Source organism: Phalangium opilio, unplaced genomic scaffold, assembly GCF_054372755.1.
Source record: "Phalangium opilio isolate 3A_F unplaced genomic scaffold, DU_Popi_V2 ptg000013l_1, whole genome shotgun sequence".
NCBI lineage: Eukaryota > Metazoa > Arthropoda > Arachnida > Opiliones > Phalangiidae > Phalangium > Phalangium opilio.
The window spans coordinates 6,232,727-6,260,606 of record NW_028324148.1 but is presented as its reverse complement, the minus strand read 5'-3'; the positions used below and the strand labels follow the sequence as shown (position 1 = coordinate 6,260,606).

At 39.8% G+C, this 27,880-nt stretch overlaps 3 protein-coding genes across 4 annotated transcripts in view; 1 reads left to right on the top strand and 2 right to left on the bottom strand.

Moving 5' to 3' along the window:
• Positions 1 to 27,880, bottom strand: part of LOC149707953 (sorting nexin-25-like) — a 365,564-nt gene that overhangs the window by 14,786 nt on the left and 322,898 nt on the right. Inside the window, exons 2-12 of one of the 2 annotated variants that reach the window (XM_089864197.1) lie at positions 18,612 to 18,702; positions 16,131 to 16,504; positions 14,952 to 15,083; positions 13,564 to 13,742; positions 13,296 to 13,482; positions 11,898 to 11,971; positions 10,504 to 10,580; positions 8,178 to 8,440; positions 8,078 to 8,117; positions 7,049 to 7,165; positions 6,834 to 6,972 (exon numbers count right to left, since the gene is read on the bottom strand). In XM_089864197.1, coding sequence (XP_089720323.1) covers positions 6,834 to 6,972; positions 7,049 to 7,165; positions 8,078 to 8,117; positions 8,178 to 8,440; positions 10,504 to 10,580; positions 11,898 to 11,971; positions 13,296 to 13,482; positions 13,564 to 13,742; positions 14,952 to 15,083; positions 16,131 to 16,504; positions 18,612 to 18,680 — 1,651 coding nt within the window. In that variant the 5' untranslated portion in view covers positions 18,681 to 18,702. Of the gene's footprint in view, positions 1 to 6,833; positions 6,973 to 7,048; positions 7,166 to 8,077; positions 8,118 to 8,177; positions 8,441 to 10,503; positions 10,581 to 11,897; positions 11,972 to 13,295; positions 13,483 to 13,563; positions 13,743 to 14,951; positions 15,084 to 16,130; positions 16,505 to 18,611; positions 18,838 to 27,880 lie in introns of those variants that run through there. The other variant, XM_089864196.1, reaches the window with a different exon arrangement.
• Positions 20,343 to 24,359, top strand: LOC149708688 (uncharacterized). The gene is made up of 4 exons (XM_089864213.1): positions 20,343 to 21,233; positions 21,303 to 21,589; positions 21,660 to 21,829; positions 21,962 to 24,359. Exons 1-4 carry the CDS (start codon positions 20,624 to 20,626, stop codon positions 22,173 to 22,175), a joined length of 1,281 nt encoding a protein of 426 aa, XP_089720339.1. The 5' UTR covers positions 20,343 to 20,623; the 3' UTR covers positions 22,176 to 24,359.
• On the bottom strand, positions 24,595 to 27,057 carry LOC149708687 (uncharacterized). The gene is made up of 2 exons (XM_089864224.1): positions 25,849 to 27,057; positions 24,595 to 25,789 (listed from the first exon to the last, which is right to left on the bottom strand). Exons 1-2 carry the CDS (start codon positions 26,192 to 26,194, stop codon positions 25,455 to 25,457), a joined length of 681 nt encoding a protein of 226 aa, XP_089720350.1. The 5' UTR covers positions 26,195 to 27,057; the 3' UTR covers positions 24,595 to 25,454.

The following is a 27,880-nucleotide window of genomic DNA, read 5'->3' as shown; positions in this document are numbered from 1 at the left end:
ACCCTCAAGCTTGGAAAAAGGGTAATTTTTTAGCTCCACCCTCAAGCTTGGCAAAAGGGTAATTTTTTAGCTCCACCCTCAAGCTTGGCAAAAGGGTAATTTTTTAGCTCCACCCTCGAGCTTGGCAAAAGGGTAATTTTTAGCTCCACCCTCGAGCTTGGCAAAAGGGTAACTTTTAGCTCCACCCTCAAGCTTGGCAAAAGGGTAATTTTTTAGCTCCACCCTCAAGCTTGGAAAAAGGGTAATTTTTATCTCCACCATCAAGCTTGGCAAAAGGGTAATTTTTTAGCTCCACCCTCAAGCTTGGAAAAAGGGTAATTTTTATCTCCACCATCAAGCTTGGCAAAAGGGTAATTTTTTAGCTCCACCCTCAAGCTCGGCAAAAGGGTAATTTTTTAGCTCCACCCTCAAGCTTGGAAAAAGGGTAATTTTTATCTCCACCATCAAGCTTGGCAAAAGGGTAATTTTTTAGCTCCACCCTCAAGCTTGGAAAAAGGGTAATTTTTATCTCCACCATCAAGCTTTGCAAAAGGGTAATTTTTTAGCTCCACCCTCAAGTTTGGCAAAAGGGTAATTTTTAGCCCCACCCTCAAGCCTGGCAAAAGGGTAACTTTTAGCTCCACCCTCAAGCCTGGCAAAAGGGTAATTTTTAGCTCCACCCTCAAGTTTGGCAAAAGGGTAATTTTTAGCTCCACCCTCGAGCTTGGCAAAAGGGTAATTTTTAGCTCCACCCTCGAGCTTGGCAAAAGGGTAACTTTTAGCTCCACCCTCAAGCTTGGCAAAAGGGTAATTTTTTAGCTCCACCCTCAAGCTTGGCAAAAGGGTAATTTTTTAGCTCCACCCTCAAGCTTGGAAAAAGGGTAATTTTTTAGCTCCACCCTCAAGCTTGGCAAAAGGGTAATTTTTTAGCTCCACCCTCAAGCTCGGCAAAAGGGTAATTTTTTAGCTCCACCCTCAAGCTTGGAAAAAGGGTAATTTTTATCTCCACCATCAAGCTTGGCAAAAGGGTAATTTTTTAGCTCCACCCTCAAGCTTGGAAAAAGGGTAATTTTTATCTCCACCATCAAGCTTGGCAAAAGGGTAATTTTTTAGCTCCACCCTCAAGCTTGGAAAAAGGGTAATTTTTATCTCCACCATCAAGCTTGGCAAAAGGGTAATTTTTTAGCTCCACCCTCAAGCTTGGAAAAAGGGTAATTTTTATCTCCACCATCAAGCTTGGCAAAAGGGTAATTTTTTAGCTCCACCCTCAAGCTTGGAAAAAGGGTAATTTTTTAGCTCCACCCTCAAGCTTGGCAAAAGGGTAATTTTTTAGCTCCACCCTCAAGCTTGGCAAAAGGGTAATTTTTTAGCTCCACCCTCGAGCTTGGCAAAAGGGTAATTTTTAGCTCCACCCTCGAGCTTGGCAAAAGGGTAACTTTTAGCTCCACCCTCAAGCTTGGCAAAAGGGTAATTTTTATCTCCACCATCAAGCTTGGCAAAAGGGTAATTTTTTAGCTCCACCCTCAAGCTTGGAAAAAGGGTAATTTTTATCTCCACCATCAAGCTTGGCAAAAGGGTAATTTTTTAGCTCCACCCTCAAGCTTGGAAAAAGGGTAATTTTTATCTCCACCATCAAGCTTGGCAAAAGGGTAATTTTTTAGCTCCACCCTCAAGCTTGGAAAAAGGGTAATTTTTATCTCCACCATCAAGCTTTGCAAAAGGGTAATTTTTTAGCTCCACCCTCAAGTTTGGCAAAAGGGTAATTTTTAGCCCCACCCTCAAGCCTGGCAAAAGGGTAACTTTTAGCTCCACCCTCAAGCCTGGCAAAAGGGTAATTTTTAGCTCCACCCTCAAGTTTGGCAAAAGGGTAATTTTTAGCTCCACCCTCGAGCTTGGCAAAAGGGTAATTTTTAGCTCCACCCTCGAGCTTGGCAAAAGGGTAACTTTTAGCTCCACCCTCAAGCTTGGCAAAAGGGTAATTTTTTAGCTCCACCCTCAAGCTTGGCAAAAGGGTAATTTTTTAGCTCCACCCTCAAGCTTGGAAAAAGGGTAATTTTTTAGCTCCACCCTCAAGCTTGGCAAAAGGGTAATTTTTTAGCTCCACCCTCAAGCTCGGCAAAAGGGTAATTTTTTAGCTCCACCCTCAAGCTTGGAAAAAGGGTAATTTTTATCTCCACCATCAAGCTTGGCAAAAGGGTAATTTTTTAGCTCCACCCTCAAGCTTGGAAAAAGGGTAATTTTTATCTCCACCATCAAGCTTGGCAAAAGGGTAATTTTTTAGCTCCACCCTCAAGCTTGGAAAAAGGGTAATTTTTATCTCCACCATCAAGCTTGGCAAAAGGGTAATTTTTTAGCTCCACCCTCAAGCTTGGAAAAAGGGTAATTTTTATCTCCACCATCAAGCTTGGCAAAAGGGTAATTTTTTAGCTCCACCCTCAAGCTTGGAAAAAGGGTAATTTTTTAGCTCCACCCTCAAGCTTGGCAAAAGGGTAATTTTTTAGCTCCACCCTCAAGCTCGGCAAAAGGGTAATTTTTTAGCTCCACCCTCAAGCTTGGAAAAAGGGTAATTTTTATCTCCACCATCAAGCTTGGCAAAAGGGTAATTTTTTAGCTCCACCCTCAAGCTTGGAAAAAGGGTAATTTTTATCTCCACCATCAAGCTTGGCAAAAGGGTAATTTTTTAGCTCCACCCTCAAGCTTGGAAAAAGGGTAATTTTTATCTCCACCATCAAGCTTGGCAAAAGGGTAATTTTTTAGCTCCACCCTCAAGCTTGGAAAAAGGGTAATTTTTTAGCTCCACCCTCAAGCTTGGCAAAAGGGTAATTTTTTAGCTCCACCCTCAAGCTTGGCAAAAGGGTAATTTTTTAGCTCCACCCTCGAGCTTGGCAAAAGGGTAATTTTTAGCTCCACCCTCGAGCTTGGCAAAAGGGTAACTTTTAGCTCCACCCTCAAGCTTGGCAAAAGGGTAATTTTTTAGCTCCACCCTCAAGCTTGGCAAAAGGGTAATTTTTTAGCTCCACCCTCAAGCTTGGAAAAAGGGTAATTTTTTAGCTCCACCCTCAAGCTTGGCAAAAGGGTAATTTTTTAGCTCCACCCTCAAGCTCGGCAAAAGGGTAATTTTTTAGCTCCACCCTCAAGCTTGGAAAAAGGGTAATTTTTATCTCCACCATCAAGCTTGGCAAAAGGGTAATTTTTTAGCTCCACCCTCAAGCTTGGAAAAAGGGTAATTTTTATCTCCACCATCAAGCTTGGCAAAAGGGTAATTTTTTAGCTCCACCCTCAAGCTTGGAAAAAGGGTAATTTTTATCTCCACCATCAAGCTTGGCAAAAGGGTAATTTTTTAGCTCCACCCTCAAGCTTGGAAAAAGGGTAATTTTTATCTCCACCATCAAGCTTGGCAAAAGGGTAATTTTTTAGCTCCACCCTCAAGCTTGGAAAAAGGGTAATTTTTATCTCCACCATCAAGCTTGGCAAAAGGGTAATTTTTTAGCTCCACCCTCAAGCTTGGAAAAAGGGTAATTTTTATCTCCACCATCAAGCTTGGCAAAAGGGTAATTTTTTAGCTCCACCCTCAAGCTTGGAAAAAGGGTAATTTTTATCTCCACCATCAAGCTTTGCAAAAGGGTAATTTTTTAGCTCCACCCTCAAGTTTGGCAAAAGGGTAATTTTTAGCCCCACCCTCAAGCCTGGCAAAAGGGTAACTTTTAGCTCCACCCTCAAGCCTGGCAAAAGGGTAATTTTTAGCTCCACCCTCAAGTTTGGCAAAAGGGTAATTTTTAGCTCCACCCTCGAGCTTGGCAAAAGGGTAATTTTTAGCTCCACCCTCGAGCTTGGCAAAAGGGTAACTTTTAGCTCCACCCTCAAGCTTGGCAAAAGGGTAATTTTTTAGCTCCACCCTCAAGCTTGGCAAAAGGGTAATTTTTTAGCTCCACCCTCAAGCTTGGAAAAAGGGTAATTTTTTAGCTCCACCCTCAAGCTTGGCAAAAGGGTAATTTTTTAGCTCCACCCTCAAGCTCGGCAAAAGGGTAATTTTTTAGCTCCACCCTCAAGCTTGGAAAAAGGGTAATTTTTATCTCCACCATCAAGCTTGGCAAAAGGGTAAATTTTTAGCTCCACCCTCAAGCTTGGAAAAAGGGTAATTTTTATCTCCACCATCAAGCTTGGCAAAAGGGTAATTTTTTAGCTCCACCCTCAAGCTTGGAAAAAGGGTAATTTTTATCTCCACCATCAAGCTTGGCAAAAGGGTAATTTTTTAGCTCCACCCTCAAGCTTGGAAAAAGGGTAATTTTTATCTCCACCATCAAGCTTGGCAAAAGGGTAATTTTTTAGCTAAACCCTCAAGCTTGGAAAAAGGGTAATTTTTATCTCCACCATCAAGCTTGGCAAAAGGGTAATTTTTTAGCTCCACCCTCAAGCTTGGAAAAAGGGTAATTTTTATCTCCACCATCAAGCTTGGCAAAAGGGTAATTTTTTAGCTCCACCCTCAAGCTTGGCAAAAGGGTAATTTTTTAGCTCCACCCTCAAGCTTGGAAAAAGGGTAATTTTTTAGCTCCACCCTCAAGCTTGGCAAAAGGGTAATTTTTTAGCTCCACCCTCAAGCTCGGCAAAAGGGTAATTTTTTAGCTCCACCCTCAAGCTTGGAAAAAGGGTAATTTTTATCTCCACCATCAAGCTTGGCAAAAGGGTAATTTTTTAGCTCCACCCTCAAGCTTGGAAAAAGGGTAATTTTTATCTCCACCATCAAGCTTGGCAAAAGGGTAATTTTTTAGCTCCACCCTCAAGCTTGGAAAAAGGGTAATTTTTATCTCCACCATCAAGCTTGGCAAAAGGGTAATTTTTTAGCTCCACCCTCAAGCTTGGAAAAAGGGTAATTTTTATCTCCACCATCAAGCTTTGCAAAAGGGTAATTTTTTAGCTCCACCCTCAAGTTTGGCAAAAGGGTAATTTTTAGCCCCACCCTCAAGCCTGGCAAAAGGGTAACTTTTAGCTCCACCCTCAAGCCTGGCAAAAGGGTAATTTTTAGCTCCACCCTCAAGTTTGGCAAAAGGGTAATTTTTAGCTCCACCCTCGAGCTTGGCAAAAGGGTAATTTTTAGCTCCACCCTCGAGCTTGGCAAAAGGGTAACTTTTAGCTCCACCCTCAAGCTTGGCAAAAGGGTAATTTTTTAGCTCCACCCTCAAGCTTGGCAAAAGGGTAATTTTTTAGCTCCACCCTCAAGCTTGGAAAAAGGGTAATTTTTTAGCTCCACCCTCAAGCTTGGCAAAAGGGTAATTTTTTAGCTCCACCCTCAAGCTCGGCAAAAGGGTAATTTTTTAGCTCCACCCTCAAGCTTGGAAAAAGGGTAATTTTTATCTCCACCATCAAGCTTGGCAAAAGGGTAATTTTTTAGCTCCACCCTCAAGCTTGGAAAAAGGGTAATTTTTATCTCCACCATCAAGCTTGGCAAAAGGGTAATTTTTTAGCTCCACCCTCAAGCTTGGAAAAAGGGTAATTTTTATCTCCACCATCAAGCTTGGCAAAAGGGTAATTTTTTAGCTCCACCCTCAAACTTGGAAAAAGGGTAATTTTTATCTCCACCATCAAGCTTGGCAAAAGGGTAATTTTTTAGCTAAACCCTCAAGCTTGGAAAAAGGGTAATTTTTATCTCCACCATCAAGCTTGGCAAAAGGGTAATTTTTTAGCTCCACCCTCAAGCTCGGCAAAAGGGTAATTTTTTAGCTCCACCCTCAAGCTTGGAAAAAGGGTAATTTTTATCTCCACCATCAAGCTTGGCAAAAGGGTAATTTTTTAGCTCCACCCTCAAGCTTGGAAAAAGGGTAATTTTTATCTCCACCATCAAGCTTGGCAAAAGGGTAATTTTTTAGCTCCACCCTCAAGCTTGGAAAAAGGGTAATTTTTATCTCCACCATCAAGCTTGGCAAAAGGGTAATTTTTTAGCTCCACCCTCAAGCTTGGAAAAAGGGTAATTTTTATCTCCACCATCAAGCTTGGCAAAAGGGTAATTTTTTAGCTAAACCCTCAAGCTTGGAAAAAGGGTAATTTTTATCTCCACCATCAAGCTTGGCAAAAGGGTAATTTTTTAGCTCCACCCTCAAGCTTGGAAAAAGGGTAATTTTTATCTCCACCATCAAGCTTGGCAAAAGGGTAATTTTTTAGCTCCACCCTCAAGCTTGGAAAAAGGGTAATTTTTATCTCCACCATCAAGCTTTGCAAAAGGGTAATTTTTTAGCTCCACCCTCAAGTTTGGCAAAAGGGTAATTTTTAGCCCCACCCTCAAGCCTGGCAAAAGGGTAACTTTTAGCTCCACCCTCAAGCCTGGCAAAAGGGTAATTTTTAGCTCCACCCTCAAGTTTGGCAAAAGGGTAATTTTTAGCTCCACCCTCAAGCTTGGAAAAAGGGTAATATTTAGCTCCACCCTCGCGGACGAGTTCTGATTGGTTTAAAGTAGTCTAATTTCTGATACTATTCGTTTAACGGATTGAGTAGTCCTTAAAGCGACTGCAAAGAACACATCGCCGTGTTAGTTAAAATTTTTTGAAATACGTCACAACCATCACGTGACGCCAGGTTACAAAGACTCTAAATGGAGTACGTGGAACTGGACACCTCGTCATTGGTTTTCGTGAGATTGCAGCGCCAATTCCCTGAAGTGGTAGTATTCGAAATAAAACCAACTAAGCTTCTTTTAACCACGCCTTTTCTCAGTCGAGTGCCTGTGACGTATTTCAAATAACTTTTTCCCACCCGCCGATTCCTTCTTTACAGACCCATTTAAAGCAAAGAGCATACTAGATCACTGGACCCACGCTTTGTTTTAACACAATCACATGTTATGATGAGTTTACAGTATTTACCCTCAGCAAAATTGAGACCCAATTTCTCAGCTTTGATAAGCATTTTATGATACATGGAACTGACTATGAATGTCGGGTAAAACCTTTCTTCCAATTCTTTATAAATGCCTTCTTGAGCCTGATAAAAAGCTTCAGGACCCTTTTTAAAAAACAAACAAATAGGCCTATTAACATTAAACTTGCGCATAATATGAGCGAGGTTTCAAATTACTTGCCTTATTGGCCATTAGATAAGCTTCCATCCCTTTCAGAATTGGTTTGGATTTAACCAATGGATTCGCAATATTAACGTAGATCTGGATGATTTCATTGGCTATTTTATGCTTATAGGACTGTAAACAATTTTAACACTAACTCGATCAATATTAAAACATGAACATTTTAAAGGGACTGTAAAGAGGCTATCGGCGGGCGGGTAAAATTATAATAAATACGTCAGTCACGTGACCGAGGGGAGGCTTGGTTCAAAGAGGCTTACTTTGTTTGTTTTATTTCGAAAACTACCGCTTCTGAGAATTGGCGCTGCAATCTCGCAAAAAACAAGGACTAGGCATCCAGTCTCACTCTATGTGGACTCTTTGTTTGTATCTTGTTGTCACGTGGTGCCTGTGACGTATTTCAAATAATTTTTACCCGCCCGCCGATGGCTACTTCACAGTCCCTTTAAAGGGACTGTAAAGTTGGCATCGGTGGTTGGGTAAAATTATAATAAATACGTCAGTCACGTGACCGAGGGGAGGCGTGGTTCAAAGAAGCTTCGTTTGTTTTATTTATCGGCGGGCGGGTGAAAATTATTTGAAATACGTCACGGATATCACGTGATGCCAAGATACAAAGACTCCACATAGAGTGAGACTGGATGCTTAGTCCTTGTTTTTTGCGAGATTGCAGCGCCAATTCCCGGAAGCGGTAGTTTTTGAAATAAAACAAACCAAGTAAGCTTCTTTGAACCACGCCCCCTCCTCGGTCACGTGATTCTGACGTATTTATTATAATTTTAGTATTTTACCCAACCGACGATGCCAACTAGAGTGAGACTGGATGCCTAGTCCTTGTTTTTTGGGAGAATGCAGCGCTTATTCCCAGAAGAGATAGTTTTCGAAATAAAACAAACGAATTAAGCTTCTTTGAACGACGCCCCCACCCCTCGGTCACCTGACTCTGACGTATTTCAAATAATTTTACCCAACCGCCGATGCCAACTTTACAGTCCCTTTAAAACAATTAAAAAGTCGTGTTCAAACCTTATCAGTGGTTTTCATTTCTTGCACCATCTCCCAAAATCTAAAGAGAAAAAAACCCAATTAATGAAAAATTTTCAGTTCAAAAATGCACGTCACACACCCTAAAAGTGATTTCTGTTCATGTTTCTGTAAATGTTCCGAGAAGTACTTTCTGCACAGATCGGATTCCATAATAACCGAGAACGACAGAACTTGTTTTCCCGGTTGACTTTTATCAGAATCATACTCTTTGTTCTTAATACTCTTGTCCGCATTAACTACGTCAACTGGGCTCCCTATAATCTCGCCCGAACCATATGGAGATCCAACAGAGTTTGATAACAACTTCATCCTCCTTTCACAAAGACGTCTCGCTTGATCGAGCTAAAATATAGTTCAGAGGTCATTGACGAAATGCATATATTTATATAGTAATTATAGTAAAATCAGGACTATATACAGCTATTACAAATCATTTTGTGCCCATACATCAAATGTATATTTCTATGCGGGTTTTGTGCCACGCCTCATATTTCTTTTCATGATTACATTGCAGGGTTGCCACGGAATATTTAGAACCAAATTCCCTGACTTTTCCCTGACCTTTTTCTGAGATTTTCCCTGACCTTTTTAGGCCGAAAGTGTAAATGTTTACAGCATGTTTTAAGTGCTTATAATTAAATAAACTCTCTACATTAAGTTTTCCAATGTAATTGTTGCACCAAAATGAATAAGAAACATTTAACTATAAATAACAGTCCAAGAGATCTTTTTAAAGGCATTTACTTTATAGAAACAATCCTAGACATTTTTAAGGATTGCTCTGGAGTTCACTCTGTGTTAAGAGATTAGGATGAGGAGAAACTTTCATTACTCTTTCAATAAAGACTTATCCCCAGAAATTTTACCCACTAAAATCAAATTCCCCGACCTTTTCGGGCCATTTTTAAATTCCCTGACTCTTTCAGGTTTTTCCTGACCAGTGGCAACCCTGCATTGGTTTTAGCGACGCAAGGTGAAGGTCATGCGCGCGTAAGGTGCAACAGCCAGCGAGATAGATTATCCAATAGGAAAAATTCGTCATACATAATGATTAGTCTAGCCAGCTCTTCCAATAAAATCCGCCTACATATATGTTGAGTGAAAATGGCTACACAATGATTCCTATTAGCTGTATGTATTCCTGGTAAAATATGTATACGGTACATTGGAAATGAAGATTTCAAAGGACTTGTAAAAGGTCAAAAATTACGTTAGTAAAATGAGCAAATTTGAGCAATGAATATTTTCTATGCGAATATTTTTGAAAGCGGTGGGGTAGTTCTACCTAAGAAAAGCTCTGGGTTCCCTCAATCCTTAATTTTTATTTATCGCGATCATCATTCAGAGCCCGGAAATATTCATACATTGGTGAAGTCTTATTAAAACAAATGTCGGGTCCCATGGCGGCCATAACATGCTAGCTAATCTTCTATACATCAATTTTATCCTGTATTCTAAGCACGCCCCTGTAAAGTGATAACTCGCGTCAGGTGTCAACTCCACCCCTCGACATTAAAAATAAATAGAAGAATAAGGGACTTTTAAGTTAAAAAGTTTTAACCAATGAGATAGAATATATATATTAAACCTAGAGTTACAATTGAAATCGGCTTACCGCGAAACTCATTGTGTTTATCAAGCACGTTTATCAAAACATGACAGCGCCATCTGTGAGCCTCTAGCGGAACTTATTACAACTTTTACTCGCTTATTTGCAATCGGAAACATCGTTATGATTTTATTTCATCTATTTATTAGATTAAAAAGGACTAAAGTTTTTATTATTTAACTCGCGTATTTTATTCAACACGTTTAAAGAACTATCTTGACAGCTTGTTACGCAGATTATAGCTGCAGATTGTAATAAAAAAGTTCTTCGAGTGATTAATAGGTGGCGCCACCCGTATTTGATAAAGATTCATGCTCGACAAAAAGTGTATCGCGAAACCATGGACAAAGCAATACTGAAGGACTGATGGCAGAGGGAGAAAGTCAAAAAATACTTGTTAATTCGCCTTCTAGCGGTAGATAGTAGCAAACCGGTTTTTTTGGAAAATAGGGCGATTTAAGGATCAAATACCTATTTTGATGTAGATTGCGGACCTAGCAGGAAAATAGGGACTTTTAGGCACCTGGTGGGAGCCCTGCATTTGTTTAATCTAAACCACGATAAAAAAATTCTATGCATGCCCATGTAGAGCAATAACTAGCGTTAGATTCAGTTCTAATCAGCGTTATGAAATACGCTGTGGCACACATAACATTTTAATTTCTTGGTAATTAAGCAAAGGGCGTTGAGACATTATACAATTTGCTCTATTTTGAAAGTAAGTATCCAGTACTTAGAAAATTACATCAGAGCGTTGCTGTAACTTAAAGCGAAAATAAATTAATTGAAAACCAACCTGATTTATATATCGCTTCAGATTACGCGCTTGAAGAAGGTCACCTTTGGCGGATGTCTGAGGTTTAAACTCTTTGTCTGCAAACGAATATTTAAAAAAATCACTGTTCGTAACCCATTTGATAACAAGTGTTACGTTAATTGATTGAAAGCACAAAATTGAAGTAATCCCATATCAATTAGAGGTATTGCGATTATACTCAATGCAATATCTCTACTACCATCTGTAATTCCCTTACACACAATCCCGTGTTAGGATAAGTATCTCAAACGAAGGTTTAATTTCACTGTTTATAGGCAAGATCTGATTTGTATCCCCACTTCCCCAGTGGATTGAACGATCTTTGCAGTATCAAAAGTACTTAGGAAAAAACACAGTGTGAACGGGGGAGTTTAGCTATCCTTTGCAAGCTCCTAGCATACTTTATGACACGCTAGTCGTTTAAGCCAATTGATAAGGCAATTGTTTCGGTAAAATCAGGCCTGCGCCTCCAAGTGGTCAAACAAGAAATATGGTAGCAGTGTGGCACAGCTTGACATGATGGAGAATTAAAATGCGGGACTTTTGTCTCGCTCCTTCTACCACGAAATTCGTAGCGGGTGAATAGGCAAGGGCGTTGGAAGTGTTTTTGACAAAGTTTGAGCAAATTCAGTTAAACAAAGTGTTTCCCAATGAGATAGATTATATTAAAGCTAGAGTCACAATGTGGGATCTTGAGATCGACGTTTCGCGATACACTTTTTGTCGAGCATGAATCCTTATCAAATACGGGTGGCGCCACCTATTAATCACTCGAAGAACTTTTTCATTACCGTCTGCTGCTATAATCTGCGTAACAAGCTGTCAAGATAGTTTTTTAAACGTGTTAAATAAAAAACGCGAGTTAAAATAATAAAAACTCTAGTCCTTTTTAATCTAATAAATAGATGAAATAAAATTCATAACGATGTTTCAGATTGCAAATAAGCAACTAGTAAAAGTTGGAATTAGTTCCGATAGAGGCTCGCAGATGGCGCTGTCATGTTTTGATAAACGTGCTTGATAAAAGCAATGTGGTTCGAGGTAAGTCGATTTGAATTGTAACTCTAGGTTTAATACATATATTCTATCTCATTGGTGTTTCCCATGCACTTTTGGTGATATTAATGAGGGTTATCACAAAGCATTTGATATCACTATAGGGGATGGGGATGTTGCCCTTGTTGCTGGCAAATTAACAAGCCAGAACAAAGCTCGAAAGCTCACCCTTGCGTGTTGGTATGGCGCATCCCCTGATACCTGATTTGGGGGTCAATTAGCATGACGACCCCTTTTTTGTGACCATATGCAACTCAACAGTTCAGAACTAATTGCATTCGTACATTTTCAATAATAAAACTGGATTGTTAACTCACCCACATCAATTCCTTTAGAACGTTTTAAATTGTTAATGGTAGTTGCGTGCATAATTTCAGTCACTATGCAGTATCTACAAATGAAAACTGATAACATTAACATCATGATTAATATTGTCACACTGAGAATGCACTGCCTCCTCTATGCCATCAAGATAAGTGCATAGTGTTATTTTTAAGGACGGACTTTAGGTTGTATAGGATTTCCAAACTTTCTAACAAGGTATTGCTGTTTTTGAATTTTCGAAAATAATATACCGTCTAAAAGGGCCAGAGACCTGCACGGGCCGAGTTTTTCAGGCCGACCCGAGCCAGGCCCGGGATTTAGCATTTAGAAAAAGTCCGTAACCCAGCCCGAGTCCGAGTATGTAGTTGGTTTTCTGGCCCGGCCCGACACATTGCATGAATTGAACAGGCCCAGCCCGTTACACGTAGTGCAGTTGTAACTTTTATAATTTTTACATGAATTGAATTCATATTTGCTTTAGCGTCGTGGAAGACGTGCCTCCGTTATGTAGAAGCTAGTTTTTTTTCCTAATGAAAGATAATTTTTCGGAGCGCTCCGGGCTAGGTATGCGCGTTACACTAGTACGCCTAGTATCTTATAGCGTTTTTCTTTGAGGTGATCCGAGCGCTCCGGAAAAAAAAATCGTCTTTCATTGGGAAAAAACGAGCTGCTCCGCGACGGAGGCGCGTCTTACATAGGCTCAGTCGCTCCCTCCCGGTTTGCTCCCGGATTGATCCCAACCGCTCCGACTCTAGAGACGAAGCGACCGAAATGGAGCGCCTGATGACGTCACAAAACCGCTCTGAAAAAACTTTCGTCTTTCATTGGGAGCAACTACATTCGGTCCTCCGAGCTAGAGCGATGACGTAACACGAAAATACGGAGCGATCTCGGGCGACCACAAAGGAAATCGCTATTACTCCTACAATGCACCTCAATGGTTCTGAGAAACAGTGAATCTAGCTGGAAACAGGGATGGGATTTCAGAAAAAAATGAAAAACACCATGCACGTCGAGCCTTGAAAGCATAGACGAGGCAATGCACTAAGTGACAAAGAAGTAAACAGGGTTCATAAAACTTTTGGAAAACATTTTTCCTTGAGATTTCCTGGTTTTTCCCCATATACTTCCCTGATTTTTCCAGGTTTTTCCCGTGTATGGAGTATCCTATGGAGCAAATGTACTCAAAGGACATCCCCGTATCTCTTTTAGAACCAGAGTTATGAGCCTCCAAAGTATAGTGTAATGTTAATCCTTACGAACATTTTGCTTAATTACTCGACCCCTGTTTGACGCAAATTTCCCTGATTTTACTAAAAATTCGAAATTTCCCTGAGGTTTTTCTCAACTATTCTTTTCCCAGGTTTGTATGAACCCTGGTAAAAACTTGCCTCATGCACTTAAGAGATTCAATATTGGACGATTTGTTTATCAACTGAACAAAGTCTTTGAAATTCTTGGCATATGTATAAGGACGCGAGTGTTTAGCCATTTCTTCTTGTTGCCACTGAACGTAAGCCACAAACTTTTGATTGATGTAATCGGGATCACATACCATTTCAATAGCTGGATAAAACACTGCATGAAGATGGTACGAAGCGATGTTAAATGAAAAGTTGACAATTAACAACCCGTGGGTGACTAAGTTATTCAACTGACCTAAGCAAGCGAGTACTTCCCGAAGTAAATGTCTAAGTGGTTTGCATTGAGCGTATTTAACGGGTAAGACAAGTACAAGAAAGAAGTCAGTCAGCGTTCTTAAGTGTTCAATTTCAGCCTCTGGACTTTCGAAATAGATACTGAGCTCAAAAGGTTCTCCCTCCGTGGATACGGTTGTCCTGAAAGTATTTAGACCGTTAAATTTTATTTTAAAGTGTTAGTGACATAATTTTCGTCATCCACAAATTTAAAATGCGAAAAAAAAAAATGCTTGAAAAATCTAGTTTATTATGATATCTTTACTTTTGTATTTGGTTTCGTAGCAATTTATAAAATTGCAATCAAAGTATTGTGTTTGGAAAAAGCCAAGTTAAAATTTTGTTTCATTTGAGTAAGGAGAAATTTTCTCTCTAGATGTCGCTCACGTGACGCCTGTTAGTTTCGCCACGTTAAGCATATATTATTCAGATTCGCGCGGAATTACGAATTAGTAGACTCGGGAGTCTCGGGCGCACGCGCTTGGCTTTTCCGTGAGATGCCGTGAGGAGAAAATCCCGCCAAAAATCTTCTCCGCAAATTTGCTTTTGCCCCCAAATTTCAAGTTTTCGAAGCGTTTTTCTGTGTTTTCCCTCATATTTAAATACATAGTTTACAGGCGTAGAGGATTCCTACCATTAACACCAGGAGACCAAGCGACTTAGAGTGTAAAATCGTCTGCTATTTTACACTCTAAGTTGCCAGGTCTCCATGTGCAAATGGTATGAATCCTCCACGCCTGTAAACTATGTATACTGATCAAGGATATTTTTGGAATCAGAAGAGTTTAAACTCTCAGAAAAGTAAGGTTTTCTTTAGATTTTAGATAATTTTTAAACAAGGTCGCTATTCCTTTAAATTAACGGAAAGCATTTGGTAAGTTTTCGATGTTAAATGATTAAAAAAAGGATGTCACGCCATTTCATTCTCCCTTTGTTTGATTCAAGAATCAAACATAGTCAAAATTGTTTTTTTTTATAGCGAATTCCTTTGGACTGCTTCGAGATTGGTCAGGATTTGCTCAATTGTTTTTTTTTTAATAAAATCTGACAAAAAAACGATACCTTGAAGAAAACACGCCTCATTAGAGGAGCAGTTTTAACGCTAATTTTTATCCCTTGAAAATGTTTATGCTAATTTACCGAGCAATCCGTACTGATCTGTCTTTTCATACAGAGCGGATCTGGGGGCGAGCCCGAGGAAATTGTAAAACCGACCTTGTGCAATGTGCACTGCTGATCTAGGTGCACTCCGAGTGCTCAGTACAATGGAATTCGCTGTTAGTCAGTCTCCTATGAATTTATTCATTTTCCATGTGAAGTTCTACCAAATAAAAATAAAACAACGCTAACCCATTTGATGAATCTTTAATTCTTTGTAGATGCTGGTGTGTCTTCAGAACAATGTCATGAGTGAAAAACTTCACATCATCCATTTTTCTAACCCTATCTTTGAAATTTCCAAGTATAATCCATATTTCTTGTCTGCAATATACGAGTTCAGTTCAGTTTTCAGTTTTTTTTTCTTCGCGAATTAGCCTTATTCCTGATTTGCGCCACCTACCCATAGCGGTGACTTTGAGAACTACTGTAATCGGCAAGCTAACTAGATGTCGCTAAAAATTTGGTGACGTCACTGACGGCCACTCTCTGACCAAATATTAGCCCGCTTTATTTTATTTTAAGTAGCACGCCAAGGCTTAGCGAGTAGCGCTACTTTAAAAGCTCCGAAAACGCCGTAAAATTAGTTTTTACTTTTAGGTAAGATGTTTGGAGTTCTATTTCATAATTTAAAGGGGCTGTAAAGTAGGGCAAGATGTTTGGAGTCATAATTCATAATTTAAAGGGGCTGTAAAGTAGGGCATCAGCGGGTGGCTAAAAATTATTTCAAATACGTCAGAGGCACGTGACCGAGGAGAGGCGTACGTGGTTCAAAGAAGCTTAGTTTGTTTTATTTCAAAAACTACCACTACATGGATGGAATTGGCGCTGCAATCTCGCGAATAACAAGGACTAGATGTTAACTAGTTCCATTCCATGAGGAGTCTTTGTATCTTGGCATCACGTGATGTCTGTGACGTATTTCAAATAAATTTTACCCACCCGCCGTGCCGATGCCTAAGCTTCTTTGCGGTTCCTTTAATTCAAATAATGACGCTGAAATTAACTTCAACGAGCTTTAAAGCCGCCGGGTTAATTTTTGGTCAGACCCCGAGAGTTCCCGTCAGTGACGTCACCAGATGTTTTAGCGACATCTGGAGTGGTTGGATTGCCGATTACGGTAGTTCTCAAAGTCGCCGCTATGGGTAGGTGGCGCTAATCCACTTTATTCCCTTTCGCCGGAAGTTAGGCTTAGCTCGGGATTCATGGGGGTGAGTAACGGGAAGAAATTGGTCTGTCGTCTGCTATGGTACATATTTTTGGCTTGTGTAGCAGACGACAGACTAATTTCTTCCCGTTATTCACACCCCATGAATCCCGAGCTAAGCCTAACTTCCGGCGAAAGGGAATAAGGTGGATTAGGTTGAATACCTTAAAATCTTGTAGACCTTCTCATCGTCCATGACAAGATCTTTATACCACCAGCTGACATGGTCCCTAATTACGTAATCAATAATCTCCTTTAATACGTTATCGACACTCCGAGAGATGAGAGTTGACATTCGATTTGTCGAGGTCGCTGCTGCCGTGTCTTGAAGGTGATCCATTAACATTCGTTTCAAGAGAGGATTATCGTAATACTCCTTGAGATTTAATTCGTATTTGCACTTAGTAAAGAGAACCGTTCGGCAACCGAATAAGAAGCCGATGAATATGGCGCAGGTGTACATGGTCAGTTTCGAAACGGCGCTTAGATAGCCCCAAAAGTGGAGTACGCATATGGCCAAGGCAACAACGCACAACACCTGAAATAGTATTAATAATACTTACTATTAATTTTGCAATGCATCAAAAACAAAATAAATTTTTCAATGTTAGAAGTTTTTGATTTTAACCACAAAGTTCTCTAGAGGCTGGTTAAAAAAAAACAGCCCACTGGGTTTTGTTGGGTATTTTATCTTTCCTAATTCCCTGACCTTTTCCCTGACCTTTTCGGCCCATTTTTAAAATTCCCTGAGTTTTCCCTGAAAATTTCGGCCCATTTTTAAAATTCCCTGACTTTTCCCTGACCTTTTCGGCCCATTTTTAAAATTCCCTGAGTTTTCCCTGAAAATTTCGGCCCATTTTTAAAATTCCCTGAGTTTTCCCTGAAAATTTCGGCCCATTTTTATAATTCCCTGAGTTTTCCCTGACCTTTTCGGCCCATTTTTAAAATTCCCTGAGTTTTCCCTGACCTTTTCGGCCCATTTTTAAAATTCCCTGACTTTTCCCTGACCTTTTCGACCCATTTTTAAAATTCCCTGAGTTTTCCCTGACCATTTCGGCCCATTTTTAAAATTCCCTGAGTTTTCCCTGAAAATTTCGGCCCATTTTTAAAATTCCCTGAGTTTTCCCTGACCTTTTCGGCCCATTTTTAAAATTCCCTGAGTTTTCCCTGACCTTTTCGGCCCATTTTTAAAATTCCCTGACTTTTCCCTGACCTTTTCGACCCATTTTTAAAATTCCCTGAGTTTTCCCTGACCATTTCGGCCCATTTTTAAAATTCCCTGAGTTTTCCCTGACCATTTCGGCCCATTTTTAAATTCCCTGACTTTTCCAGGTTTTCCCTGACCCGTGGCAACCCTGGCGGTGTTAAAGAGACTTCGACTGTCCGTTTCCCAACTGAAACGCGCTAACAGATTACAAGTCATGGTTTTATCCAGCTACTACTAGGTCCCACACACTTTCACTCGATCTGGGAGATTCTTTGCTGCGTAAATAATTTATTGCACATTCTTATCCTCTCCCATCTCTTACTTCTAAGCCATGGGCGTAAGCTGGCTCCCCCCTTAGAGATGCAAGAGGAGAAGTTGAATTTTCAGCGTTGATTTCGGCTCAATGGAAGCACCTCTTCACGCAAGTAATAGGGGGAGTCGCTTGTGGCGCCATCTACACGCGGCGAGGTAAACTAAAATATTCCTAACCCCATGTTAACACTCGAAATTAAGCAGCCAACGAGATATACAAGGCCCATGCGGGCGCCAATATTTTTTTTATTTTTTTCCGGACCTTTTAGATCGCCACGATTCTCCGCTAGAGGCGCGTTTAACTCTAAAGTAATTACGTAAACCTCACGTGACCATCTGTCTGCTCTAAGTTAAGTTTCGAATCTCGAGCGCGGGACCGTGCGGTGGGATTTCATGTGAATTAGCCTTATTCCTGATCAGCGCCACCTAACCATAGCGGCGACTTTGAGAACTACTGTAATCGGAAAGCCAATCAGATGACGTTAAAATCTGGTGACGTCACTGACGGGCACTCTCGGTCTCGGGGTCTTACCAAAAATGACGTCACCAGATTTTAGCGACATCTGGTTGACTTGCTGATTACAGTAGTTCTCAAAGTCGCCGCTATGGGTAGGTGGCGCTGATCAGGAATAAGGCTAATTAGTAAGTGTATTAAAGAGACTAAGAAGCGCTATCTATCAACCACACACAAGTCAAATATATATTGGTGAGGGACCCCCCCCTTTCGAAGCGAGCGTATATCTCGTTGGTAGTGGTAGGATGCAGAGGTGTTTATTAACAGAGAATTAAAACATTTGCAAGATGAAACATTACGGAATTTACTTTTTGTTCAAATTTAATAGCTCCTTCACTCGCCGATAGGGGCGCCACGTACCACTCACCCTATCACACATGCAAAGGGGTGGGATTGATATTTTTGTGTCAGAATTTTGCAAGACCCCCCTAGCAATTGTTTGTCTAGGTTCTTAATACATGTTCTAATGTCTATGAATCTCCTGTGAACTTTGATTCTTTCTTTATGCCCTATCTTGCTGCTAAACATAAATCGTTAAACTCGAACGATACTATAATTTTTGCCATACAAATAACACTAATTACAACTGAATATCTTACAAAAATTACATACCCGAATTACTTCTTTGTTGATGAACATCGATATCATTATTTGGCTAGGCCTACACATGACAAACTTCATTCAAAGCTTAAGATCCTTGCTTATATTAAATAATCATAATTAAAACAATTACGTTATATTGATAGATCAATTTGAGCAGTAAGAGGAGTTAATGTTAATCACGAATACTCATAAGCCTATGTTAACATAACCTATAGCAGACAGCGTTTGAAGCAGATTACTATAATCAGGGCCGGAAATAAGCACAGGACACTGGAGTTACTGTCATGGCACATCCCACTCGATCACGCTTTGTCTTCACGCGCTTAAGCCAAAAATGAAAGGAGCCAGCTTTAAACATGGCCGTCTATGGGAGAACCCTCGTTTTTTCGCCCTAATTTTTAAAACATTTGTTGAAATCTCTTGAACGGTGTTCCTCCAATAGACTGCCATGCTAAAAGCTGACTCCTTTGATTTTTTTGGGCGAAAAAGCCGAAAATACCCATACACAGGAAAAAGTTTTTTGGAGGGGCTTCTGTAGCGCTTGAACCCAAAAAGTGAACGAGTGAGCGCCGAGCGGTGCTCTGGAGCCTAAGCCCACTCGATCTGACCCTTGGAATACCCCCAGCTTGTGTTGTCGGCTGCTTGATCAAGTGGGCTATGCTGGAGCTTAACTTTGGGTACGTTCAGTAACGAAAATCTCAAAGAAATCAATGTTTTCTTGATGTTTGGTTGATGGGCTCGAGACGTCATAGTGACGTAGAAGGTTGTTGAACGGAAAAGTGAAATTTTGAAGTTCGCGCTGTTTTCGAAAATGGAGTTGGGGAAACGTCTATAACCAAAAGCGTATAGAAAACCATAAAGTGAAGGTCAGTAACTTATCCTAGGCTTTGGCTTTGGTTAACATGTAAAATGAGAAGCTCGCGGGATCTAAGGGTACGTTCAGTAACCCTCTTTGATGACAGCGCTTACTAAGCGATGCCAGATTTTCACTACTGTACGCTTTTTCGCGTTTCCGGTTTTGACGTCATGATGCTCAGCGCTTGCTCATCAGAAAAACCATCTAATCGATATGGTTTTTTTGATGGCGTGACGTAGCGCTTGACTGTTGTTGGCGCGGGATTTAAAAATTAAATTCCAATGATGCTATTCCAACAGTAATTGTATTAGTTTCCTTTACAAAACTACTTCTACCATTCAAATGGACATAATTTTCTTAAACAATTTCATTATTTGCGAGCTCGTTAATAGTGGACAAGAACCATTTGCGCTTCGTAACGTTTTGAGGGCCAGTAAGACGTTTCCCCAACCCCATTTTCGAAAACAGCGCTAACTTAAAAATGTGACTTTTCCGTTCAACAACCATTTACGTCACTGTGACGTCTCGAGCCCATCAACCAAACATCAAGAAAACAGCGATTTCTTTGAGATTTTCGTTACTGAACGTACCCCTGGAATAAATAAACTGGTCCATGACCATTGACCAGGGCGCGTCGTCTGCTAAACTAAAGAAGTGGGTAATTAAAATAGTTCAGACATTGTCTGGACCCTGGTTACCCTAGAATTTTCTTAGTGGTCCCGTGGACCACTGACCCCCCCTCCGATTTAATTTTTAAACTGGTCCAGGCAATTTTTAAACTGGTCATTTGCCCTGTGCCAGTGCCTTATTTCCCACCCTGGACGTCATACTCAAGCAAAAAGTAGTTTTGCGACGCTAGCGGCTACTTCAGGGCAAAAATAGAAAGACTAAAATGTCGTCTGCTTTTTTTAAACAACCCCGGAACGGGAGTCAGGAGCGCTTCGGTTCTTCGCCTCTTCGGTCACCGCGTTAACGGCACGCTAAGTCAGGCGGCAAGGCCTAAAGTACCCCGACTTTTTTCCTAACTTCCCAAGGTGATTGTTATATAAATAGGATTTAAAGTAGACTAGTTTACTAAGTTTAGTTTAGAATATGTAGTTGTCGTGGTAGTTCTTTTAATGATACAAATATTATAAAGCCGTTATTATTATTATTCGTTTTTGAAATGCCTCGGAAAAAAACCACAGAGCAGATTGCTCTTTTAGCTTTAAAGCCAAAAAACCAAAGTACGCAATACAATTTTTACGTGAAAGAAAGCCGTACTTTTGGTGTACAAACGATCATAAATATACCCATTCCTAAACTAAATAAGGACATATCAATTCAAACGGAAACCGATAAGAAAGTTGTTTCTCCAACTACCGAAATTGGTGTTGGAAGTGAAAACCAACCAAAAAATGACGTTGGAACTCAAACAAACAGCCTCAGTGTTGATACTGGAATACAAACTGAAAAGAACTGTACAAATGTGTCACAAACACAAACTGAAATCTTCGGAAACTACGTGCCACCTGAAAAATGGGATGAATTAAACTCTTTTGCTAATTCTTGTTCACGTAAAAGAAAGATAAGTCAGAAACAAACGTGTGCTAGTAATGATGAGGGTATTCCGCTAAGACAAGCTATGTCATCTGTCTCGGAGACCAAAGAACTCCACTTGGTTGATTTAGTTTCTGATGAGACTGTTCCCAAACAATTAGCATTAATGAAGGAATGTGACAGCTCAACCTCAGCACTGACGGCTTTGAAATTTTATTTCCAAAGCTTAAATACAAGTAAAAATTCGAAGAAACTCCATCAAATAATTAGAAATTATTAAAAAGAGAACCCTTCTTTCATTTTAGATGATTTAATGAATTTATGTTTTAAAGAAATTACGAATCATAAAGATAGCGTCAGACATATTGAAGTAACGAGAAGCAATGGATTGATAGCTGTCTCAACGTATCACGATTGTCCAACCAAATTATTTTTTTCCTCAAATGGAAGAGTTGCTATTGTGACATTGTTCAAATCTACAACTGAGCTAGAGTTTTTCAACAATAACTCAAAGTTGTTAAATTTCGATGCTGTTAAAATGGCTTTGCAGGAGTTAAGTGAAGACCATGTGTTTTGCCCGGGGTTAAAAAAGGTACCAGTATTAAATATAGTTAATGTGAAAACGTACAGCAAATTTTTATAAAAAAAAAAACTGTTCACAGGATGAATTGGGGACTATGAAGGACCCGAAAAAACTACAGAAACATTCCTTTCCTTTTGAACGTGTTCAATCCACGGAATGTTCTGTTTGGTTTGTTCCCCCACCTAATGCGCCTAAAGATAAGCTTCTAGAATACACATATCAATGTTCTAAATGCCGTGCTCTAAAATGGTTTGAATTTACCAATAAGTTACTCATAACAAAAGGGGATACATTCCGCATCTTGGACTCCGAGGCTTATCCCTTTTTGCTCAAAGGCATTATGCAACTATGTATTTAAATTTGTTTCCCCTGTAATAAAAGGTATATCAGAGATCGTGCTAAGAAGTTGGAACAAGTAACTCCCAAAACTAAACTGAAAAGACAAGCGACAAGTTCAAAATGTCGGATCAGTGTTCTAACACCAAAATCCAAGAATAAGCGAACTCAAAATAACAAGCTACATCGGTTTAATCTAACGCGGAAAATTAAATTCCTTGAAAATAAAATAAAAGAATCAAGTCTTGAACTTAAGTGAAAACCAAGACAAGAAGATGGCTCAAGTTGTAAATGAAATAAACGCAAATGGAGAGGAAGAATTAAACGAAATTTTCAAACTGGCAATGAAGAAAAACAAAATTGTTGGATTGGCGTTAAAAAAAGCTTGGCAAATGAATAGTTAGAGAGGCGCGGATAATGGCTTTCACAATGATCAAGAAAAATGCGTTAAAGGATCTAAAGGAAACAGATGGAGCCCACTGACTTACAGAATTGCATTAGCAGTGTATTCACGCTCGCCAGCAGCTTATGAAGCCCTTGAATGCTTTGATGTGTTGAAGCTACCAAGCGTTCATACTTTGCGCGACAAAATTCGTCAATATCCAATTAAAAGTGGTATCGATTACGTTCATCTTCAAATAGAATCTGAGAGATTTGATAATTTCATCACCGAAAATCCTGGATACTTTTGTAACCGTGGCACCCTCAGCTCCTTTGGCGTCGTCTGCTTCAGACGTTTTTTATATATATTTTTCCCCACAAGTGGCGCCTTAAGCGCCACTAGCTCTTTTTGTTAAAAAAATATATTTTGGCGGGGATAAAAACCCCCGCCACCGCTGTAAGAGAGTCAGTCTCAGTAGTCAGTCTCCGAAGTCAGTCTCAGCAGTTAGTTTTGTATTCACGGACAAGCTCAGACGTGTTTAATAAATAAGTAATAGTTGTATTCTACAAACTGCGTTATTCTTCCTGCAACAATGGATCATCTGGTAATTATTAAGTCATGGACAATAAGTCCTTTAAACGGGTAACCTGGGAACTTCTACAATTGCTAGTTTTATTTAATTTCTTTGTGGATCGTGAAATTAGGCCCCCTTTCCTACGTTCTAATTTTACGGTTACACTTTAGTCCTCCAAAAGAAGGAGCACTCATTTTTGATGAAGTTAAAATTATCGGAAAAATGATGTGGAACTCCAAAAATGGTGAATTTGTTGGATGTGCTGTGGATTCGACGAACTTCGCTTCTCCTCTTCAAAAGCAAAACTACTTCTGAGCTTCTGGAGGCGGAATATGCGCTGCAGTATTTATGGCGTTGTACAGCCACGAAATTTGACGTTATTGGACCCTATTTTACCTTTGAAAAACCAGCATCACACGCTGCAATTACAAGTTGCACACTTAAGTGCATTTTTGCGTTACATAATGTTGGTTTTCAAGTAGGAGTATTAGTGTGTGATGGAGGGAGTGCCAACATGACAACAATGAGGAAAAGTCTAGGAATATCTCGAGCTCAATCACCGTTAGTGAATGAAGATGGATCTTTAGATTTTCGATTCAGTACCAAATTTAGAAATCCTCACCTTAAAGACTCTTGGATATATTGGATCGTATGCCCTACCCACCAATTAAAAAATTTGATTAATGCGTTGCATAACTCCCAAATAGACGGGACCCGAGATTTCACAAGAAATGGTGTTCGGTTTGGCTGGGCTCAAATTAAAGATATGAAGAAGAGAGAGGATCATCGCGCTGATTCTGACGAATTGGTGCGAGTGAAAGGCCTTCTGAAGTCGTATGTTGATCGAGATTCCTGGACCAAGTTGAACATGACACCTGCTAGTATTATGCAACAAATGGCAGTTTTAGGAGAACTTTGTAATTACGCAAACCCTATGTTTGAAGCTAAGCCTCCTGATCGCCCCGAAGTAATGGCCTGCTACGACTACCTCAGAGCATGCCATGATATTTTTGAGGAAGGATTGCTTTCTCACAAGCGAGTGTATTGCGTGGACTCTGATCCAGTGAAATCAATGCTTAAGGGTCTTAAGTATTTTGAAGAATGGTCTGCTGAACGGATTAGGAAGACAAAAATGTTTCCATGACTAACAATCCAAAATTTTTGGCTTGGCAAACCTGGGAGCTACTTCGTGTTTCAGTTTATGGATTTGTCGACTATATTCAGGATTTCACTGCTAGACACCCAAAGCGTTATGTTTACCCCGTATGAATTAATGGATCGGCAGTGGAAACGTTATTTAGCCAAATGAAATATGTAACCGGAAGCAAACTCACTAGCTTAAACTATAGTAGCGCCCGCAGAGCTCTGTTAATTAAAGGATGTACTAAAACTGCGCAGAATGCCGAGACATCATATCGCAAAGTTGGATTGGATATTTGAATTATGAAAATCTCCACCAACAATAAATTTCTGATACACACTGATTATTTGCCGGTTATTGACCTTTTTTTATCGTTATAAACCGATTATTTGCGAAACAAATCTTTTGATTAACAATTCAGATTATTACCTTTTCTTCCCCTGTAATTAATTAATACTGAAGTTACTTTTTTATTGACTATTTTTCATAACAATTAAAAAAGTTTAAATTTAAAATATCACAATCTATTGTATTCAAAATCATCACAAAGTTTCTTTCGAAGAACTTGTAACCGATTAGGCTTAAAAGCGGGTTACAAGGTGAAATAATGAACTCAAGACAGATATTATGCTTGAATTCTTTTTATTGTCCAGGTTCTTAATTTTGTTAGTAATAAAGGTTATACAAAAATGATAAATAATTAAATAATGTTAAATAAGTTAATCTATGAAGTATTTACAATGCCAAGTCATAATGGGGGTAGCGCCATAGGGTTTCTTCTTAATTGCAAATTAGTACACTCACCGAGGTATGAAGAGCCATATTGTTCAATGTGTAATGGTCTTCGGAGTAAGCGGGCCTAGTATAAGTAGCTCGCGAGAACTCACTAACTTACTAGAGGGACGTGGTAGTCGTACCCTCAACCTCGCCGTAAAGTAGATATTAACTTGACGGGTGTCGACCGATTCCCTTGGACTACGTCAGTTGACCTGACTACTAACTAGCTCTCTCACTGCTAATTAATCAACTAACTCTCTATTGCTTTGACTATATATAGAATCATAATAGTTCGGCCTATCCTCACAAGGGGGCGCTCAAGGACTGCAATAGCGCGCCCTCAAGTGAGGAGACTCAAAATTAGTTAATGATATAGGCCTAGTCATAAGTTCAATAGACAGGAGCCTAAACGGTAAGCCTAATTTATTTAAGTGTGTGTGTAGGCTCAGTAGCTGAACCGCTACAAACTCTTCCCCTTTTTGAGAGTAAACATTTGGGTAAAGCGGTGTTAATGACTTAGGTTGTTTTGAGGTTTTTTCAGGACTGTTTGCCTTTGGAGATCTTTGGCTTTCTTCTAAAGGAACTGGCAATGGGCTTTCCGCAGATGTCCCTGAGCCGAGACTTTCTGCCTTTTTGAATTTCTTCAGTGGACGACTAGTAGTTTTTATGGGTTTCTTATTCTTAGGAACTTTGGCTTTTTGTTGAAAAAATTTAACAGTTGTAGCTTTGACTTCTTTTTTTTCTTTAATCCGTATGACATGCAACGAAGATTTTGACCTCCTCTTCTTCGTTGCCCTTTTCTTTCGTTTCTTCTCCTTGTTCCTGACCGGATCAAATCAGCTATTTTGGCATGCATTATTTTCCTTTGAAAAATAACTCTGAATTTTTCCAAGCTATCCTCATCAAAGCCATGATCAATAATGGTAGGAATGTTTTTCACGGCTTGATGAAATTGCATTTTCAAACCCTGATCATTCCGCACTAAATTTGTTGTTTCTTCTATATAAAAGCAATGTATTTAAGATAAAATGTAAATTTTTTTTAAAAAGTTAACCTACTTATTGCTATGCCCGGAACAGTAGAAAATCTAAATTTTCGGTACGTTTCGACAACAATTTTACATATTTTGTTGACATACGGGATTAGTCCAACATCGGCAACGAATAAACCGCCTTTATTGATGGCTTCCAATGCTGGTGGTATGTCTTTTTTTAAAAGATCTTTGTTGCGGAGAGAAAGGCTAATTTTGTAAAATGTATGTGCTTGATCCCTCTGTTGACTAGTTAAAGGTCTGAGCGTTTTTCCCTCTTTATTCACTGCCCACATTTCTCCTAAAGCACCACCAATTAGTCTATTCATTATCAGACTGTAAATGTCTCGTTTTGCATTTAAGTGCTTGCTCATGGGGGATAATTAGATCGTAAGGCCTTTCGTGTTTTCTTGGGTTGTTACATACTGCATTTTTTTCAAAATTCCTCTCCCTGTTAATTTTTCCCTTTGCATCTAAAACCTTCCATGCAAACCAGTGCACTAATTTCCCAACTTGAGGCAAATGGAGTTCATCAACAACGATTACAGGGTCTGGTTTTTCATCCTTAAATATTAATGAGTGAAGCCAGTTGTTCCAGTTGAACAAGAATGAGGAATACCCACACACTTCTTCACTATATTTTTTCCATAATAAGTCGTGCTGAGCGCACATGTCCTCAAACAACTCTTTCAAACTACCATTTTCGATCATAAATTCTATGGCCTCTTTCAATTTCCCATTTTTATCGGTAACGAAAATATCGTCTTTATCATAATCTTGTAACAATGTTGTTAACTCTAAACCTTCAGTCATTATTTATCTCGTTAAAATGTCACCAAAAGCCTAAGGATGTCACAGAACGGCACACTCGTCTTTAGGCCTAATAATATAAGCAGCCGACGCAACTCCTACGAAATTTAGTGGAGCTATATTTTGTAGCCAACTCACTCATGTACCTTGTGTAACACTACGCGAATTTAATCTTCCGCCACGACGAAGCGGCATCGTACCGGCTCTAGCGAGGAGGGGGGTCGGAACAACGCGATAGAGAGGGGGCTCCTACTTTTACACGGTCAGCCCAGGCGGTAAAGACCTTCACTTTATGGTTTTCTATACGCTTTTGCTATAACCAGGAGTTCATAATAACCCCCCTTCGGGGGGGAAGTACGAAACTAGTTAAAAAGCCCGTAACAACAAAGTTTCGCCGTAAAGCTCAGCGGATTTATACACCGCTTAACTCCCAAAGAAATAGTTACCCCACGTGCATTAATTTCCCATATTGCGGGCTAGCACTATTTTTATCTTGTGATTTTGGTTCTCGGGAGCGAAAATGGCTCGCAAGTCGCGTCTGTCGGCGCGGTCAGCCGCGGTCGCGGTGTACATTAAGCCTTGGCTAAGAAGTTGGCTTTGCGATGGTTTCTAGTTTTCTACAAAACATTTAAACGATAGTCATTAATGTTTTCTTGTGATATGTGTGAGTGAGAATTCCGTGGTTAAATTAAAACGGTATGGACAAATTGATTTCCAGTATCTTTAATATAAGAATTCCATCGTGTTTCTACGTCCACCATATCGCCATTTTTCTTTTAACGACGGAGATCCCTGCCAAGTTTTGGAACGAAAACCAAGGAGTATAGATACTACTACAATCTATTGTAAAGTTGTATGTCCATCAACAGGCTAGTCCTTTATATGCGCAACGACAAAATCTTGTTGTTCGCGATTTTTACCATTAGCTCTATGGCAAGTTTCGTACTTCCCCCCCGAAGGGGGGTTATTATGAACTCCTGCTATAACCTACCCTCAAAACGATCCCTGACGTTACGATCGAAGCGCAAATGGCTCTTTTCCATTATTAATGAGCTCGCAAACAATGAAATTGTTTAAGAAAATTATGTCCCTTTGAATGGTAGAAGTAGTTTTGTAAAGAAAACGAATACAATTACTGTAGGAATAGCATTATTGGAATTTAATTTTTAAATCCCGCGCCAACTTTTCGTAAGACAAGTCTAGGAGGATATAGGGGTGAAGGAGTCTTCGACTGCCCGTTTTCCCATTGA

Bases quoted from the DNA above. Each gene is read 5' to 3' on its own strand.
- LOC149708687 (XM_089864224.1), bottom strand. From the start codon at position 26,194: ATGAGCAAGCACTTAAATGCAAAACGAGACATTTACAGTCTGATAATG. The intron at 25,790-25,848 runs GTAGGTTAACTT...GCTTTTATATAG, and splicing joins TGTTCCGGGCATAGCAATAA to AAGAAACAACAAATTTAGTG.
- LOC149708688 (XM_089864213.1), top strand. From the start codon at position 20,624: ATGCCTCGGAAAAAAACCACAGAGCAGATTGCTCTTTTAGCTTTAAAG. The intron at 21,590-21,659 runs GTACCAGTATTA...AACTGTTCACAG, and splicing joins TTTGCCCGGGGTTAAAAAAG to GATGAATTGGGGACTATGAA. The intron at 21,830-21,961 runs GTTTGAATTTAC...CTGTAATAAAAG, and splicing joins AAATGCCGTGCTCTAAAATG to GTATATCAGAGATCGTGCTA.